Raw genomic sequence first — 18451 nt, 5'->3', positions numbered from 1 at the left:
CTGGCACTCATCCACTCCTGGAGCTCAGCTAGGCAGCCATTTAGGGTTGTTATGGGGTTCTTAGTACCTGGAGCAAAGGACAGGTGCAGTTGTATATCATCTGCATAGCATTGGTAGACCAGGCCATGATGTCTGATTATTTCACCCAATGGTAGCATGTATACTGCAAAAAGCATGGGAGACAGTATAGGACCCTGTGGTACACCGCATGGAAGTGGCACTGGTACAAATACATGTATTTATTTTGCACATATCCCACAAATACTGGACAGCTTTATTTTTACACTGCAATTTAGATTTCAGTTTATTCACACCCCTCTCATATCTACATTTTTCTGCACATTTTAAATCTGCCCCACCTACAGTATAACATGGTTTGCCTAGGTGTAAAGTTACTTGCTCCTTTTGCTTTGCTTTGTTCCCAACTCAGAAGTAGCCCCTACCTGTTTTGTCTAGTGTACTACAGTATCTGCATTCTACAAGCACAAGTATGTCCCACTGATTTGCTAAGGAATATGTGGAAATATAGCAGCTATCCCGCAGTCTGTAGGGGGAGGGGGTTTCTTGGGTTTCTTGATACAAAACAAGACCCAATGAATGTAGCTACAATGAAATACTTGTTATTCAAATTGATAGCAAGCACTCTCTCTGATAAATACAATTAAAAATGTATACTGCATCATTTTGTGTCAAGTCATAACATAGACTGCCATGAATATTTAATTTTTTTATCTTTATTTTTCCTGAAGAACATGGAAGCAGGGACACAGAACTACTTGTAATGAAATTATCACCGTGAATGAGAGGCGATGTATGAGAATGCTAAACAGAGAAATAAAAAGTACTTATTACAATTCAAGTCAGCATATAAAGTCATGTCGGATTGCCGGGCTGTCTAAAACACCATAACATAAGAGATGTTTTCAGAAATGAAAAATTATGCTTATTGTTTCTAGATTCAAAATAAACTTGTTTCTCTTAATCCAAGAGCTACAACCATAGGGAAAAAACCTCAATAATCAGAAGCTGCACAAATTTTGTACCTAACTCCATGTGTATTAGATATTTTCATGGATGTTTATTGAAATGTGTCTTATTTATATCAGATAATTAAAAACTGTCAGTTACAGGTAAAACGGTTTTAACTGCCCTGGTTCCTGTTATATAAACACCAGCTGGCAACATGAATGGAACAGTAGGGAACTGCATGGGGTTCAGAGTGTTTGGGCAGAAAATCATACTCAATAACTCCCCTTTGGTTCCTGGTTGACAGGAAATCACAGAATACCTGGTTGTCATAGAAACCAAAGATATAGACAAAACCAAGCAATACAGAAAAAAATAACAAAGGTTTGATAAAGGATATTGCATTATGCAATGTCTCCTTGGCTAAAGAATGCAATCACAAAGGCTAGCATCCTATGCATTTTTATGTAATTATTATTATTATTATTATTATTATTATTATTATTATTATTTTATATGATCCAATACCCTGATAGCCTTTTGGAGTGTTGGCAAACTTTAGATCTGACTAATGTGGAGGGATTTTATTTGGATATTAAAGGGCTAATTCAGTTATTCTCAAATTTCCAATGCTAAGCAGGATATTCAGGTTGATTCTTTTTGCTTGTGCTAAATAGAGGTGTGAGTAAAAATAAGCAAGGTTTTACCTACCATGATAACGAGATGTGTGTGAAGCCATCCATAATGCAAAGTTCTGTTGGAGCATCATAGCTAATCAAAGCTGACTAACAACTTTTTACTTTATAGTCGCATTGTTGTTTGGTAAATCGTAAGTAATGTTTATCTATTTTTCAGTGTTTATAAATTTGGACTGTACATAAACAGTTCATAAAACAGTATTGTATCATATTGAAGTCCCTGTAGACGGCATACTTTTTTGATGGAATTACATTTGCTAACACTGTTACAAAATGCAATCTTGTGAGAATCTTGCCAATACCATTGCACGAAAAATAGTCACAATGTTTATAGAATTAAACCTTTTTGTTATGATGAGTACAGTGCATTATGAGTTGTGCAGCAAAACCAGCAATAAGTGGCAATGTGTTAGATTTCGTACAGTGGGACACAACTTATGTTTCTGTTTCATTTATACAGTTCGATCAGAAGAGTGAAAAATGCACACTTTTATTATTAGAGTGGAAATAGCAACACAGGACAGTGGTTTTTATTAGACATAACAGTTTCACTTTTTAATCAATTGCTCCCAATAAATGCAGGTATTCCAGTACCAAAATGTCAGAACTAATATAACTGCCTACAGCAGAAAGAAGAAAACAACTCAAGCTGTATTCAATATGCAAGAGCGCACTTGAGATGTAATGTAACTTTAATTTTATTTACTGATTGTTTTCTATTTATTGTACCCTACTCTGTTTATTGCTACTTTACCACCCATCTATTTTTCCAGTAAAAATAATAAAGAAAAAGAAAAATGAACACAGAACACGTAGAACACATAATCTACATTATTACTAATTTAGGGTGTATTCACTAACAATCCCTTTGGCATTGTAAACTCTAAATATGGCCCTGCATACACATACATATGTGTCAATATTGCTGTGCATTTTAACAAATAAAACCACTGACTGGACTTCTAATTCCCATGAAATAAAGAAGTAGGTGTATATGGATAAAGTAGTACTTACGAGTTATGGACACTGCAGTTGTAGAAAACAAAGTTTGTACTGGCAAACGTCATTCCAGTTTCTTTGGACTTAAGTTGGAGTTGGACAATGTGATGGTCACCTAGGAGTCAAACACAATTATATTACTATTAGTTGCTATCAGTCAATTTAAAGAAACCCAGTGTCAGTGTCATGCATTGTCCAATATTAACATTAAAGTAAAGATCATGGTGATATTCACACACACTTATTCTTTTTTACTATCAAAGTGACTGAAATTGGGTGCGTGAATAATCCAAAATAAAAGTGGCAGTCACCACACAATACAGTATACACACAATGCAGTTCTATACATGACATACTGCAGCATGTTGTTCTACTGTATGCTGGAAGTACATATGAGTGTTTTGGGGTTAGATAAGCATATTACCTAACCCCAGAACACTCATCTGTTACCATAACCACTAATCTATTACCTATATAACCACTACAGTACAATTCCTGTGATGCTTGCCAAACCACAATGAAAGTAGCCTAATTAATATAGAAGTAGAAATTAAGTGCAAAACAGAAGCAATCAATCTCCTTTCCTTACCGTAATATGATTTTTTAATTTGATCCCCTATAATGACCTGGAACAGGAGAGGATTTAAGAGACTATGGGCTCTGGTTCAAAAATGTATTCAGCGCCCCCCCCCCCCCCATTGTCTATCAACACCCTCTAACTCTATAGTTCCCTGAAGCTAGCTAACCACTTAGAAATGCAATCAATTTAGCCAACTACCCATCCCCTGGGCACCATGTTATTTTTTTAAAAGCAACATTACAAGGAAAACCTATATTCATACATGACACTGATCTGCCATTTACAAATAACAGAGACTCTACACAGTACTGTCACCAGCTTATATTAATACTATACCAGAAACTAAGTCATGGGCTGTTCTTACAGTACTGTATAATATACAGTGTTAATAATATATATAATATTATTTAGTATACAGTATATAATATGTCGTATACATCGGGCTTCAATCGCATGTACAGTATGTAAAGCTCTTCTATACAACATTAAACTTTTTAAATATTTTTTACCCTATTTTCTATTTATTTAATTTCTATCATAGTACTTTTTCATTATTTTTCTTTTAAATGAAAGTGGAACTGGAAGCCCAAATCATACCTTCAGTTCCACCATGAATGTGTGAACCGGCAATGCTGATTTATAAGTGCACATAGACTACCTGCCAGCCTGTATCACTCTTGTGACATTATTTTTTTAATAAATTTGGATGAAACTAGATTTTCTATCAGTGCAATAACCATTGATAAACGATCTACGTTATCACAATGGCTTAATAAATTTACCCCTTATTTTCACCATTGATTATAATGTAGCTGGAATAATACAATCTCTTCCAGCAATATCCCTTGTGGAAATGTTTCACAGTATGCAGTATTTTGAAAACCTCTTTAGTGATATACAGCATTTCCAGTACCCCGATCTGAATGAGGAGTTTAATCATTTTACACATTCAGAGTATTTATTTAACTTTAAACCAATGCAAAGTCACCTCAGCTGGAAGTTCCATATTTTTAGAATAATTATTACTTTGGGGAAGAGTCTCAAACTATTTTTTCACACAGAAGCTCGTTTCTAGAATTTACTAGAAAGCATCTTGCATAGTGCCAGTCTGAGTTTCTCATACCAATGCCCTTAAAATTCCAATAATGCCAAATTATTTCTACAGTACTATAGGCTCTCTGAGATGGTTACTAAGAACAATGACCTATAAATTCATATTACATTGGATGCATTTTAGTTCTGTACCTGTTGTAAACTAGTAATTTACTTAAATGATCTAATACTGATAAACTTACAGTATTTAGCAACACAATATCTTATCAGTAAGCAAATGTATGTTTAAAAGTAAAGTGAATGTTTAAAAGTAACGGTGAAGGTACTTGATGAAAGATTTCTATGGCGGTTTACTTCTCACAGTAGTTCCCAACTCCTGTACTTAAGCACCACTGACAGGTCATGTATCGTGGATTTCTTCAATCATGCACAGGTGAGTTAATCTATTTTTCAGGGTCTGTAATTATCCCACCTGCTTCCACAGACAGCAATCCTCAAACCGTGACCTGCTGGTAAAATGTGAAGGTTGAGGTTGAGAACCCCTGATTTAGCATATAGCAATGACTTGACCCATTTTGTCAGATTATTTGAAATGAATTATTCCTAAAATATACTCAGAAACTACAGCTTGAAAGGGGAATCTTATGATAAAGTTTATTTTGTTTCAATATGCCTCCATATCACTTAAACTCCCTAAAGAACATTGAACAGAAGACCTCACCTTTCCGGCATTCCCAATGTGCTAGACTCCAGGCACCGCTAACTTACTACATTAGACTTTGTTCATCTTATCTGCTTGCTGATCATCACATGCAACACAGGAAGTAGGTTCCATTTAGGAATAGTTATATAGAGAAGACTTCACACCGATATTATATGTATATATGTAATCTTCTTAATATTCAAACAGCCCCTCATCTATAAGAAGGCTTACAAAGGCCGTACAGGATATCAGGTCCAGTTGCCCTTCCATGATCTCCCATTTGATTATTTGCTTTCTAGAGCCCTATCCTGTTTCTATACTTTCCCCACAAATAAGTATTTTCCTGACAACATATCAATTAAAAATAAATACATGGCAATACTTTACTCTATGAAAAGCCCCAAAAAATGTAATGCTAAATAATTACACTTTGCAATTATAACAGTATATATGACTTTAATTGCAAAGACATGAAGTTCAGAGAGTTGATTATGTCCACATGACTGATATTCAAATGCTGACTTCCAAGTAATCACATATGCATGCTTAGGACATTAAGCAGCCAGGAATGGCACTGTAGTAAGTAATATCTTAAAATCTTATTTCATTTCAGGGAAAGGTAACTGGTCTGTTATTCTCATTATGCCACTGATTTCGTTATCAATTTGTGGTGGCCAAGAGAAGCCATTGAATCCTGCAAACTAACTGCAGTTGGGATAAAAATGGGATCAAAACATTGGACATGTGGGAACACTTATTTTTATTTGTCTGTTGTTCACATTGAAATTAATAAATAAGACACAAATGTAGACAGATAGAAGTAACAAAGAAATATGATTTGACTTGGCAATATTGTCTCTTTCTACATTAAGACATTTACCTTAGATCAGAGAAAAGTAAGGTAAAAACAGCTACATGACCATGCATAAGCCAGACTGAAACAATAAGACTACCAACAGATCACTTCACCATTCTCCCAACATGACTTGGATGCTGTGCAAATCGTGAAGATAATGGTAATGGATTTATTATTATGGTTCTACCAAATTTACAGCTCTGAACTTCACCTTATACATTATTTACACAGCACAGACAAGTCAGCGGCCATACACTGGGGCTAGAATAATGACAATTTAGAGCTAGGTTGGCAAGTTAAATGAATAAAGAGAGCGCATATTTATCAGCCACATGGTGTGTTCTTCAGTTTTGTTTCCAATTTATTCAGCACACATATTCCTCTGTATCCTTTGCTTTGTGAGCAACAGCTTCTCTTACCACAGGGAACAGAGAGTCTGTACTTGCCAACTTTCTATCATTATCAGGCACTGACCCTGCTCTTGGTAACTCCTCCCGAGAGGCTTTGCCGGGTTCTTAGAAAGACATCTTAACAAAACACTAAGGGCAGCCAAGTGTGAGACCTCCCTATGATGAATAGTTATTTAGACCAGGCAGATAGTGTGACTTTAGATAAATTAGCTACTGCATGCAGAATATATTTCATGTTACATTCAATAAAAGAAAATAAAGGGGAACTGCATGCAAAACTATTATTTACCTGGGAAACCCTCAAACCCTAAACTAGCAGGACCAAAAAAAAGACCCCTGCAAGGATGGAGAAGCTCCTGTCAGTGCCCCAAGATGTTTCAGGGTTGTTAGCCCCAGAGATGCATCTGCAGGGGGCGAGTATCCAAAAAACCTCTGTGTTCCTGGAGTAGGTAGCCCACAAATCTGTTTGTTGGAAGTGGGGTTAATAGGGAATTTTATTTTGCATGGATTAATATAAAATAATATTCTTATAAAATAAAACATATAGAATAAGTCTAAGGTGTATATTTACTAAAGTGAGAGTTTTTTAGAAATGGAGATGTTGCACATAGCAACCAATGAGATTCTACTTAACATCTAACTAGCACCTGCTAGAAAGTAGCTAGAATCTGATTGGTTGCTATGGGCAACATCTCCACTTCTAAAAACTCTCACTTTAGTAAATTTACCCCTAAGACTCCCAGTTATCACAAAGCAAGCTATATTCCTGCAGCATTTATAGACCTGGATATGTTAAATAATGAAAGTTTTCTTTATTTATATTTTGGAATAATATATTCTAGAGGGACAAAAGATGAAATACACAGTGGGGCTGATTCTCAGTTTGGATCAAAGCAAAAAAAAGCAGGTACAGAAACTTTTCACCTAGACAAACCATAATACTATATATATTTTGTTTTGCCTTCATGGTAAATACTAGCTACTTGTGTATGTGGTAAACTATATACTAAAGATGGGACTGCGCTTATTTAGAACCAAAGTAGTGAGATGGCAGAAAATAATTAAATAGCAGTCAGGTTTCCCAATAATGATAATAATTTAATCACAAATTTAAACTAAAATAGCAATATACATATATAACAGTACATTACAATAAATATAATAAGGAATAACTATAATGCTGGGATCACATTATGGATAAAACGATCTATATGATTTCAACATTCAGTATATTGAATAAAATAGTCCCAAGAAAGGCACCTGTTGAAGGAACAAGAAAGAATTGTATCTAATGTTCACTGATGATTAAATGGTATTCCACTTGCATGTGTATGTATAAAGTATTCCATGCAGAATGCTCTGTGGGATCACATATGATTAGACAGATCCAAATAGGCAGAAACCATAAGATAATGTTTGTGAAGCTTATTAGATGTGACAAACTTTGGGGGTCATTCAGACCCGCTCGTGAGCGGCAGTACGCTCGCAAGCGGGTCGATGTTCCCCCACTGCGCATGCGCACGACGGAGGGAGCTCCGTCGTGTGCATGCGCGAGACCCGGCGAGCGACGGGCTCTCCATCGCTCCGGGTCTGGCACCAAAGGGGACGTGCTGTCGATGTTGATTGACAGCACGCCCCCTTTGGTGGGCGTGCCGAGGGCGTGCCTGCCAGGCGGAGGCGTTCCCATGGGAACGCCTACCGTCTCAAGCCGGCCCCACTGACATCACTAGTGATATCAGTGGGAGTGATTTTGGCTCTGATCACTCCAGGGCTTGCGGCAGCAAGACCCTACTGCAGGGTCTCCGTCGCAAGCCCGATGGTCGCAATGGTCAAGACCATCGTGACCATCATCATGGACGCTCGCTATAGCTGTGGTTGGTAGCCCACAGCTATGCGAGCGTCCATGAGGACGCTCCAAAAAAAGGTAGGAGGGCCCTGATTCAGACCGAGCGCTCTGGTCAGAGCGTTCAGCTCTGAATCAGGCCCTTTGACCGCACTTGGTGTACCTGAACTGCGGGGTTGCTCAGGGAGATAGCCTGATTCGGGCAGCCCTGCTCCAGCAGTCTTGTTTGGCTCCCGTGTATTCCAGCTCAGTTTAGCCACTTAGCGTCCACTGGGGCCTATTGAAACACCGTGATCTACTCCTGTGCGCTTGCTGAGCTTCCTCCGTAAAGTTAGTATTCAGCACGACACTCCAGTGTCTTAAGCTCAAATCAAAGTGCTGTAAATCTACTCTTTGATAAAGCCCTTTTAAATTAGGGTGAAACGCGTCAGAGAACACCCATTTACAGCACTTTGATTTGGGCTACCAGCCCGCTCCCCTGCAATAACTATCGGAGATACGGGAGTTCCGTCTGGGACGTGTCGGACGGACACTGCCCCCTACCCATTAGAGTCGTCGGTCTCATCAGATGGGGTGTACGGAGGCATCGGCATTGACATCCAGCAAGGACCTGGGGGTGAGTCATTTCAATATTGGGATAGCTTTACTAGCTCCACACCATACATGCTGCAATTGACAAGCAGCGGCTGTCCACCTTAGTTATCTTTGCAAACAACTATTGAATCTATGTGAACATTTACAGTCAGGTGCATAAATATTGGCACATTGACAGAATTTTCTTATTTTGGCCTCTACTTACCACCACAATGGCTTTGAAATGAAACAAACAAGATGTGCTTTAACTGCGGACTTTCAGATTTAATTTGATGGTAATTACATCCAAATCAGGTGAACGGTGTAGGAATTACAACAGTTTCTATATGTGCCTCCCACTTTTTAAGGGGCCAAAAGTAATGGGACTATCAACTCAAAAGCTATTTCATGGACAGGTGTGGGCTATTCCCCCGTTATTTCATTATCAATTAAGCAGGTAAAAGGTCTGGAGTTGATTCTAGGAGTGACATTTGCATTTGCTGTCGACTCTCAATATGAGATCCAAAGAGCTGTCACTATCAGTGAAGCAAGCCATCATTAGGCTGAAAAATCAAAACAAACCCATCAGAGAGATAGCAAAAACATTAGGTGTGGCCAAATCAACTGTTTGGAACAGTCTTAAAAAGAAAGAACGCACCGGAGAGCTCAGCAACACCAAAAGAACCGGAAGACCACGGAAAACAACTGTGGTGGATGACAGAAGAATTATTTCCCTGGTGAAGAAAAACCCCTTCACAACAGTTGGCCAAATCAAGAACACTCTCCAGGAGGTAGATGTATATGTGTCAAAGTCAACAATCAAGAGAAAACTTCACAAGAGTGAATATAGAGGGTTCACCACAAGATGTAAACCATTGGTGAGCCACAAAAACAGGAAGACCAGATTAGAGTTTGCCAAACAACATCTAAAAAAGCCATTACAGTTCTGGAACAACATCCTATGGACAGATGAGACAAAGATCAACTTGTCCAGAGTGATGGGAAGAGAAGAGTATGGAGAAGGAAAGGAACTGCTCATGATCCAAAACATACCACCTCATCAGTGAAGCATGGTGGTGGTAGTGTCATGGCATGGGCATGTATGGTTGCCAATGGAACTGGTTCCCTTGTATTTATTGATGATGTGACTGCTGACAAAAGCAGCAGAATGAATTCTGAAGTGTTTCGGCCAATATTATATGCTCATATTCAGTCAAATGCTTCAGAACTCATTGGACGGCGCTTCACAGTGCAGATGGACATTGACCCGAAGCTTACTGCAAAAGCAACCAAAGAGTTTTTTAAGGCTAAAAAGTGGAATGTTATGAAATGGCCAAGTCAATCCCCTGACCTGAATCCGATTGAGCATGCATTTCACTTGATGAAGACTAAACTGATGGGAAAATGCCCCAAGAACAAGCAAGAACTGAAGACATTTGCAGTAGAGGCCTGGCAGAGCATCACCAGGGATGAAACCCAGCGTCTGGTGATGTCTATGCGTTCCAGACTTCAGGCTGTAATTGCCTGCAAAGCATTTGCAACAAAGTATTAAAAAGTGAAAGTTAGATTTAGGATTGTTTAGTTTGTCCCATTACTTTTGGCCAATTAAAAAGTGGGAGGCACATATAGAAACCGTTGTAATTCCTACACCGTTCACCTGATTTGGATGTAATTACCCTCAAATTAAATCTGAAAGTCTGCAGTTAAAGCACATCTTGTTTGTTTCATTTCAAAGCCATTGTGGTGGTGAATAGACGCCAAAATATGAAAATTCTGTCAATGTCCCAATATTTATGCACCTGACTGTATATTGCTCAATAATAAGAGACACTGTTGCATCTTTACAGGAATACATAGTTTGCAACCTGCATCAATTTTTTCTTTTTTCTGATACACATTGGAACTATGTTACAATATTCTCCACAATAGAGGATTTTCGGGATCATCAAGTTTTGTCATTGAGACTATTTAACTTACCAGCCACTGTCTTTCCCTGTAGGAAAGATTGCTTTTACATTTTTCTAATAAGAATTTGATATGTTCATTACATGTGTATATTATGTTTTTATTATCCTGGGACCCATGTATTTATGTGATTCCTATATGATGGAATAAATTAATTTTAATGATTGATTATACATGTTGATTGATCTAGTGCAGTTCCTTATTTATATTTATGGTTACAATTTTCTTGGGAGAAACTACAGAGTTTCTTTGGAACAGCAGCTGTATCAATCTTATTGCATCAAGTCCTTTTTCACTCTCTGATAATTAGCACCGACTGGTTATTTATTTTAAAATCAGATTCAGCCTCAATATATTTATATATATTTTTTTGTTGAATCCTTTAATCCAGGCATCAACCATTATGCCCACGTCCTTTACCTATCTGCCAACTTTTGTTTTACACTATGCTATCCCAGATAGTTCTATGGGTCCTTGCTGTTTCTGTTTTGCATTTCCTTTTGGCTGCAACTAGTATCTCATCTTTAATTATTCCTAGTGATTGCTTTTTTCTAGTCCATTCCTGGCAAGTGACAGGTTCTGGCTAGCAGGTTCTGGCTAGCATATTATGGCCTGTCTAGTATGTATAAGTTCATGTATTGTTGTTTGTAGGTTTCATATAGCTGAGCCAATATGTTTCTTGCCTACAGGGATTTTAGTAGTATGCTCTGTTCTACAATTCTGTCCATTTCTTGTCTATCTGCTTCCTTCTGAGATCCGTTACCTCTGTATGACTCTATGACTGTCTCTCTTCTAATACCAGGGTTTGACTCACCCACAGGGGTACAGGAGAAATCCCAGAGGGCCCACCCTGTCCTCTTGAGGTCAGGTCCCAGACTGCATTCAAATTATACATTGTTACTCTATTAGAGGGTCAGTTACCTGGTGGAGCTCGACCACAGATGACCATGGGTGCTTGTTTCACTTCTATAGAAACTGCACCACTCAAAGTGGAGGATTACAACACAAACCTGTCCCTCTTCTTATTGACTGTGGGCTTCAACATAACGAACATAATTCCTGCCCGTGATTGATATGGCATTGCAGTGCTGCATTCATTCACTAACCCAGTGCTTCTCAAATCCATTCCACGGAACACACTGACAGTGCATGTTTTCTAGGTCTCCTCACAGAATCACAAAATAATTAGAACCGCCTGTGGAGCATTTAAAATGTGTTAGTCAGCAATGAATACACCTATATTAGGCCAATAAGATAGGGAAAACATGCACCTTGCACTTTTAGTGTGTCCCGAGGACTGGATTTGAGAAGCACTGTACTGGAGTCCCCTATTACATGTACAGTGCATTAATGTGGTATATATATAGATAGGATCTCCATCATGTACTTAATTATTATGCATATGTTACATTATACTGCATTCCCAGGACTATGGTGTATTTACTACAGTGCATTGCTGTTATGCATGCACTATCAGTATTTACTATATATGAGGGTGGCTCAATAAGTAAGGTAACAAGGCCTCTCACATGTCTAATGTTCTCTATTTCATTCTAATTTCCCACAAGGCCAGAGCAGGTAGACCACTGCTTCCTCTCACGGCCATTACACTGCACCTCATATCAGTCACACGGTCCTAACATCAGTTGTAAGATGCTGGGGCTGGCGGAAACATGGTCACACATTGAGGTACGTAGTGTGATCAGATTTATGCGTTTAAGGGCATATCAGCAGCTGCAATTCATCGGCAACTTGTTGAGGTGTACGGTGATAACATCATGTCACGGAAACAGGTTTGGGTTTGGTGCACTGACTTTGATAACGGCAGGACAGCCGTTCAAGATGAGCAGAGATCCGGCTGGCCAAGCATGTCCACAATAGATAATTTGTGCTGCATTGAAAGTCTGATTCAGGAGGCATTCGAGTTAGTGATATTGCTGATAAACTGAACATCTCAGTGGGTACTGTGCACAACATTGGTTATGAGCAACTGGGGCATAGGAAAAAGTGTTCACGCTGGGTACTGTAGCAACTCACAGAAGTTTCCAAAACCAATCAGACGGGATTGTCTCTTGTGCACTTGACGCGGTACCATGAGAAGGCAGTGCAATTTTTTTCTGGCCATGAAACATGGGTGCATCACGTGACACCCAAGACGGGAAATTTATAACAACTACATCAGCAAAGAAGGTCAGGGCGACCATATTTTGGGACCACAGGGGCATGCTTCTTGTTAATTTCTTCACCAATGGAGATACTGTGAATACTGTCCGTTATTGTTGCACATTGAGCTGGTTAAAGAGGGCTATGTGTTGAAAATGACCTCGTATTGCTGCATGTTAACACCAGGCCATACTCAGCCAACCGCACATGTGAGTTGTTAAAGCGCTACCATTAGGAGGTACTAGGCCATCCTCCCTACAGCCCTGACATGGCACCAAGTGATTTCCATCTCTTTGGACCATTTAAGAAGCACCTGGGAGGATGGCAATTCGCAACTGACAGTGACGTCATGTCTTGGCTACAGGAGCTTGACACTGATTTCTTCTATGCCAGGATAGAAGCCATGGTGTACTATTAGAACAAATGCTTAGGCAAGTATGCGGACTATGTGGAAAAATAATCTGTACCAAGGCCATACTATTGATTATACATATATGTACGAGTTGAATACATTTACAGAATGAGATGTCTTGTTAGCTTATTTATTGAACCACGTATATTTATAAAGGGACCCATAACATGCTCTCTCTAATGATTTACCAAACCTCTGTGATGGCTGGCCATACCCTCTCTGGTGGTTGACTGCACCCCTTAAGCATAGGCCCCTGCCACTGCATTCCCCCGATGGGCCCTTCATGCCCCAGTCCGACACTGCCTACTGCTTTGCTATAGCCATCTCACTTATCTCGGGCATAATTTACCAGCTCCTATGCTTCCTTCTACACCTTTGATGCTTGCCTATGTGCCTATGTATGTAGAATCCAACTTTCACATAAACCATAAATATTTAGTGAACATTACCAAACATTTCCAATAGTCCATTATTTAATGGACTCCTAACTGATTAGAGCTTGTTACTTTTGTGGTAGTGTACAGAATTGAGCGTACTTGTGTACTCTCCTAGAATGTCCATACACCTGGACTTCAAAGACAGTATGCAATCATGACACATCTCGCTATTCTTTTTAAGCTTCACCGAGGCAGGGACTGATGTGAATGACTAAATATGCTCTGTAAAAAGATGCAGTATATGTGTGCTCTATATACAGTACATAACCAATAATAATTGCAGTGGGGTGTAGGCCATGATTATGTTAATTTGCGCCAATATTCCCCACGCACTTTCCCCTTGGATCACCCTTCAAGGTTATCCTAGAAGGCAGGTTCAAAATATAGGCACGTATGTATAAAAACTAGCAGTACCTAGAAGTGTAGCCTGGGAAGTTGGATAACTGTAACCTCTCCAACTATGCAATGTAGCTTACCCCCGCATCTAAAAGGCTGTTGCTTCATACATAACAGCAGATAAAAATACATTTTAACTTGACGAATGGCAAATATAACTATAATTTGGTACCATTGTTTTTTTAAAATATCTCTGTACACCATGATTTTACTTATATATTTCAAAAGATTGATAAAACATGTTCTGTAATGATTCCCCACACTCTTAGCTGCAAATAATGTGTAGAGTTAATTAATGATGATGATTTCATAATGCAGCCCATGATTAAATGCAAGCTTTTGACCTAGTTGACCTCACACCCCAATTAGTTTTTTTTTCTCTTCCAAATGATTCATTAATCAATCACTGCAAATTGACCTTGACAATTAATCTATCTAGAAGAAGTTTACTGTGTAAATTTACCTGTCAAACTAGTCCAATGCTGTCCATCTGCCACTTGTTGTTTTGACAAGCTTGTTAAGAGTTTCTCATTTAATGGCTCAGATGACTGACTACAAATATTATTATTTGACAGAAAAGTGAAGTCAGGGATTGTAGATGCACTATGCAGTACATTAAGGCACACTGGTAAACAATGTAAACAATGAGGAACTATTGTTTCAGAACATATACCAGTAGGAGATGGGTCTGTAACTCCCAAATTGTCTAATTACAGACATACCACATTCCAACACTGTACTAAACAATTCTGTTAACAGAAAGCAAATAAAAGATACTGCCTTATTCAATGAGATTGGAAGTAATTATAGCTGTAGTCCAGATGTAATAAAGTACAAAGTTGAGTACTGTAGTACTTGGTGATAATCCAAAAAATGTTTAAAACAAAACAATAATGAATTAGTCAGTACAAGCTACTGTATATATTCTCCCTTCCTTGTATTACTAAATGCAAGTCCTTTAAACATTCTTTCAAACTGAGTGGTGCTAAATGACTGTCAGCCTTAACGGAAAGTGTTAAAGAAGAAACACGTAAAGTCACTATATTATATTATATTATATTATATTAATATACATCAACTTGTATGTGTTACTGAGCTGAATACTACACATGAGATAACTGAATAAACATAACATGCTCTCTTCCACTCCTCTCACCAGGCTCTGAGAATTTCTCAAGCTTTGTAGTCAAAATAGAGCCTTTTCGTATATTCCTAGGACCCTACCCATATGGATATCTCTTGTAGTACCCCACCCGTCCTTATTTTTACGCAACATTCTTCCTGTCCCTACCTCCCCCCTATTTTTACGTTATCATATTTTCTGTGTCTAATATTGTGTAACTATGTGCAATGTAACAGAATAGTAAAACTTGGTGGCACAACAGATATTTATTTTGTATTTTTACCTATATAATTATATGTTTTTGTTGACGATTTGAGTAAGGTGTAAACAAAAACATATAAACAGTGAGATCATATATTTTTAGATATATGCAGTAATACTGTAGGTACATATGATCTTGCCATGTAAGAAAGAGATTGCAGCCATGCTTGGTGCATGTAAGATGTTGCCCTACACTACAGTTATTACAGTACTACCAGCTGCCAGTCTCAGGAGGAGTAGAACTGAGGTTTGCCCATTGAGGTAGCAGACACATAGGACCTCATTCAGAGCCGGTCGCACAGAGCGTGCAGTCGGTCTGAATGAGGGGAGGACGTCTTGAATTTTCAAGACGTCCTCCTTTGCGGTGGTAAGGCTGTGGGTTAACACCCACAGCCTTACGACCGCCTAAGGTGATGGTCGTGATGGTCAAGACCATCGCGACCATTGGGGCTTACAACGAGACCCTAGGGTAGGGTCTCCCTTGTCGTAAGCCCCGGAGAGTTTTCGGCTCTGTCTGAGCCGGAAGCTCTCCACTGACATCACTAGTGATGTCAGTGGGGCCACCCCTAAATGGTATGCTTTCCCATGGGAACGCCCCCATTTGAGCTGCCACCCCCCCGGCCCGCCTTCCAAACGGGGCGAGCTGTCACTCAACATCGACAGCTCGCCCCCTTTGGATCGAGACCTGCTACGACCGGCGCTGTCGGTTGTAGCGGGTCTCACGCATGCGCACGACGGTGCCAGCGCCATGCTCTGTGGGGGGCCATAGACCCGGTCCGAGCGCATCGGCGCTAACGACCGGGTCTGAATGACCCCCGTAGTTCCAAATATTTTGTACATCAATTGATTTCTCTGGTATCTGGGTGCTTATATCATTGATGCACCAAATGAAACATTATATTTATTGACTAAGAGTAATTAATGCTATAAATTATTTTCGCATCTCCAGGGGGGAATTCATTTGTTTTCTCACTCACGATCTCCCAATTAGAGTAACAGGGCTATACTCAATTGTTGTGCCGACAGGTGCGAGTTCATGGGTGCCTATAACTTATCACTCATGTCACGCCCAAATGCACCGGGTTTAGATGTGTAATGTGACTAAACCCATGCAAATTACTGGGCACGCTGCATATAGGCACCCAATAGCTCAACTTTTCCCCGATTTCTGCTCACCACAGCAGGAGGGTGCGAGCAGAAATAATGGGTGCACATCGGCATTATCCCGTCACTTTAGACAGTAGCTGCAGCAGGCAGTGCAAAACAATTAAATTCCCCCCAACAATTGATTGATTCATCCTTGACCACAAAATGGCAAATAGGGAAATTGTCCAGTGTATTATTTTATATAATCATATTTATTTGGCCTTGGAACATATTCATTTCATATTAAAATACATATATTATATTGCATTTTATGTAACATATTCCCCTAACCCTTGGGTTACTATTTAAACGTGAGCCGTTTCTCTAACCATCCCTAAAATGAAATAAGTTACTTGAATCATCAATACATACTGTGTTACAGGTTGAGTCTCCCATATCTAAATATTCCGAAATACAGAATTTTCCGAAATACAGAATAATTTTGGTATGACTGAGATAATGAAACGTTTGATTTTTATTGGTGCAATGTACACAAACTTTCTCTAGGCACAAATTATTAAAAATATAGTATAAAATTACCTTCAGGCTGTGTGTATAAGGTGTATATGAAACATAAATGAATTTCATTTCTGTACACACACTTGCTTGAGACACAAAATTATTGAAAATATTGTATAAAACATATTTGCCTATTTTTGAAATAGCATTTCAGGGAGATTGTAAAAGCAACACCTATGAGCGTGGTGGTAAAGTGGACGTGTACTGCTACACCTGAGAGGAGTGTCATAAAAATGATTTACATCCCAATGTAATCGAGCCCCAAAGCGGTTAGTAAGATCTACTTGTTGATGAAAACACAGTGATACTTTTCAGGGAATGCATTTAGCCATAGGGATCATTGTGCCTTATAATAAATGCAGGGAAATGATACTAATGATCCCATTTGAATGTATATATCTCTGTTTTTTTCTTTTACATAACAGCTTTATAATGGGGGTAAGGTGCAATCAGGGAGATTGCTAGACTGTTCAGGGAGTCAGGGAGATTGCTACTACTTCAGGGAGTCTCCCTGACAATCAGGGAGGGTTGGCAAGTATGGTATAAAATGACCTGCAGGCTGTGTGTATAAGGTGTATATAACAAATAAATGCATTCTGTGTGTATATTTGGGTCCCATTCCCAAGATATTTCATTATGATATGCAATAATTCCAAAATACGGAATATTCCATTATCCAAAATACCCCAGGTCCCAACCATTTTGGATATGGGAGATTCAACCTGTACTAGTTTTTATGAACCTGCCAAATCTCTGATCCTGCTCCTCCTATATATTTATGTGTAGCTGCTTCTCCCAGTAAGCTCTTACATAGGACTTCCACATCTGAGAGCTGTATGATAACAGTTCCTTCAAACCAAACCATCTTTCGACAACAAGGAGAGCAAGGAAGGTTGAATCTAACATGTTATTAAGCACTGTGCAAAATATGAAGAAGGCTGAACAAACTCTTTTCATTGAACATTTTAAGTACATAGCCGACACTGACATTTTACCAACATGCTCAAGTAGACATATAAATAAAATATAAATACACTGAAAAATGTTGGACACAGTTGCAAATATTACCATATTACAAAATACATATTTTACAAAAGGTCTCTGTCTAAGAGTAATCGAAATATGAAAAAAAAATTTTTTGGGTGGAATCCCATAAATTACCGTAAATAAAACAGCAGAATGTTGTTTAACTATGTGCCATTCAGGCTGGAGCACTGGCTAATATCCGCCATCCAGTCAACAGCATGTTAGCAATGACAAACAAGCCAACAATAAAAGCCACCTAATCAGGAGTGAGGAACGTTCTCCAACATCTGCCATAGTCCAGAATGGAGTTCTATTTTAAAAC

At 38.8% G+C, this 18451-nt stretch overlaps 1 protein-coding gene across 1 annotated transcript in view; it reads right to left on the bottom strand.

The window, feature by feature from the left end:
- The window catches only part of PLXNA4 (plexin A4), a 774189-nt gene that overhangs the window by 184921 nt on the left and 570817 nt on the right, over window positions 1-18451 (bottom strand). Inside the window, exon 8 of the mRNA XM_088468696.1 lies at window positions 2679-2778. Coding sequence (XP_088324822.1) covers window positions 2679-2778 — 100 coding nt within the window. The remainder of the gene's footprint in view (window positions 1-2678; window positions 2779-18451) is intronic.

This window comes from Taudactylus pleione, unplaced genomic scaffold (assembly GCF_031769625.1).
Source record: "Taudactylus pleione unplaced genomic scaffold, aTauple2 ptg000086l, whole genome shotgun sequence".
NCBI classification, from domain to species: Eukaryota; Metazoa; Chordata; class Amphibia; order Anura; family Myobatrachidae; genus Taudactylus; species Taudactylus pleione.
The sequence above is the reverse complement of the archived record's forward strand: the minus strand, read 5'-3'. Positions and strand labels throughout refer to the sequence as shown.